Source organism: Hemicordylus capensis, chromosome 2, assembly GCF_027244095.1.
Source record: "Hemicordylus capensis ecotype Gifberg chromosome 2, rHemCap1.1.pri, whole genome shotgun sequence".
Lineage (NCBI taxonomy): Eukaryota > Metazoa > Chordata > Lepidosauria > Squamata > Cordylidae > Hemicordylus > Hemicordylus capensis.
The window spans coordinates 157,273,877-157,275,386 of NC_069658.1; the positions used below are offsets into that span (position 1 = coordinate 157,273,877).

Below are 1,510 nucleotides of genomic sequence, written 5' to 3' on the forward strand. Positions count from 1 at the left end.
GCCTGTTCATGGTTGTGGGAATAAGTATCTCTGGGAGACAAGGATGAGCTGAGCTGAGCAGAGGAGGGAGAAGCATGGAGCACAGAGCAGGGTATTCTTCTAGGGTACCCAAATATCTAATTGTCCTGGAGATTTCCTGAAGGAAGCTGTATGCATATGCTAATTTGTTTTTAGATGAAATGTGTAGCCAAGTTCCTGTTCCTCCTCTTGAAATGCTAATGATTCATTTATAGACCCAAGGCCTTGAACCAATGAAGAGAAGAAACGAAACTGAAGTTACAGAATTTGTCCTGACTGGATTTTCAAACTTCCCAGACTTGCAGTTGGTGCTGTTTGTTGTATTTTCCCTCATGTATTTGGCATCTCTTTCTGGAAATGTTATAATTATGGCTATAATCTGGCTGAATCGCAGTTTGCACATTCCCATGTATTTCTTCCTCTCACTCTTGTCCTTCTCAGAAAGCTGCTACACATTTGTCATTGTCCCCAACATGCTGGTAACTCTTCTCTTGGGAAGGAAGACGATCTCTTTTGCTGGATGTGTGACACAAATGTTTTTCTTCATCGGCATTGCGTGCACTAACTGCCTAATCCTCATTGGGATGGGATATGACCGCTATGTGGCCGTGTGCCACCCCTTGCATTATCATCTTATGATGAACAGGAGAGTTTGTTTGCAGTTGGGAGCTTCTTTGGCAGTGAGTGGCTTCTTTTTCTCATTTATTGAGACATACCTTGTATTCCACTTGCCCTTCTATGGAGGAAACAGAATTGACCACTACTTCTGTGATGTTGCACCTGTGGTCAAGTTGGCTTGCCCTCCTGATCAGAACACTGAAGCTGTGATTTTAGCACTCTGTACAATATTTATCCTTGGCTCCTTTCTCTCTGTCATCCTTTCTTATTTTTTCATCTTTGTCACTGTCCTAAGAATTCCCTCTGCAGAGGGGAAGCGCAAAGCATTTTCTACCTGTACCTCCCACCTTATTGTTGTGATTGTGCACTTTGGATGTGCTTCTGCCACCTACTTAAGGCCAATCTCCAGTTACATCCCTGGAAAAGACATCATGGTGTCTATCATGTACACACTAGTAACTCCACTTTTGAATCCCATTGTCTACAGTCTTAGAAATAAAGACATCCAAACTGCTCTCAGAAAACTCCTTATCAAAGAAATCCTCAACTGGAGAACAGGAAGAACTCATGCTCTTGTGTTGTGAATTTATAAAGGAGCATGAGGAGTCAGGGACATAGCAGAACAAGGGTACCAACGAAAAGTAACAACCACAACCAAGAGCCAGTTCAGCTGAACAGCCTCTGCTTCATGTGACAAGGATGGAGTCATGGTGAGAACTTGCACACCCAGACATCATTAAAAGACATGCCAATGCAATCTCAGCACATCCTTTAATCACATGTGAGGGGTGTTCATCAGAATCGACCTGTTTAAATAGGGTTTTGGAGCTAAATAGGGGTGTTTTTTTAGAGAGGATACACATGTGATTAGAGG

General features: G+C 42.7%; 1 protein-coding gene across 1 annotated transcript; it reads left to right on the forward strand.

Moving 5' to 3' along the window:
* Positions 1 to 251: 251 nt before the first annotated feature.
* Positions 252 to 1,220, forward strand: LOC128343695 (olfactory receptor 10T2-like). The gene has a single exon (XM_053293129.1). The coding sequence runs from the start codon at positions 252 to 254 to the stop codon at positions 1,218 to 1,220; it is 969 nt and encodes a 322-aa protein (XP_053149104.1).
* Positions 1,221 to 1,510: the final 290 nt, after the last annotated feature.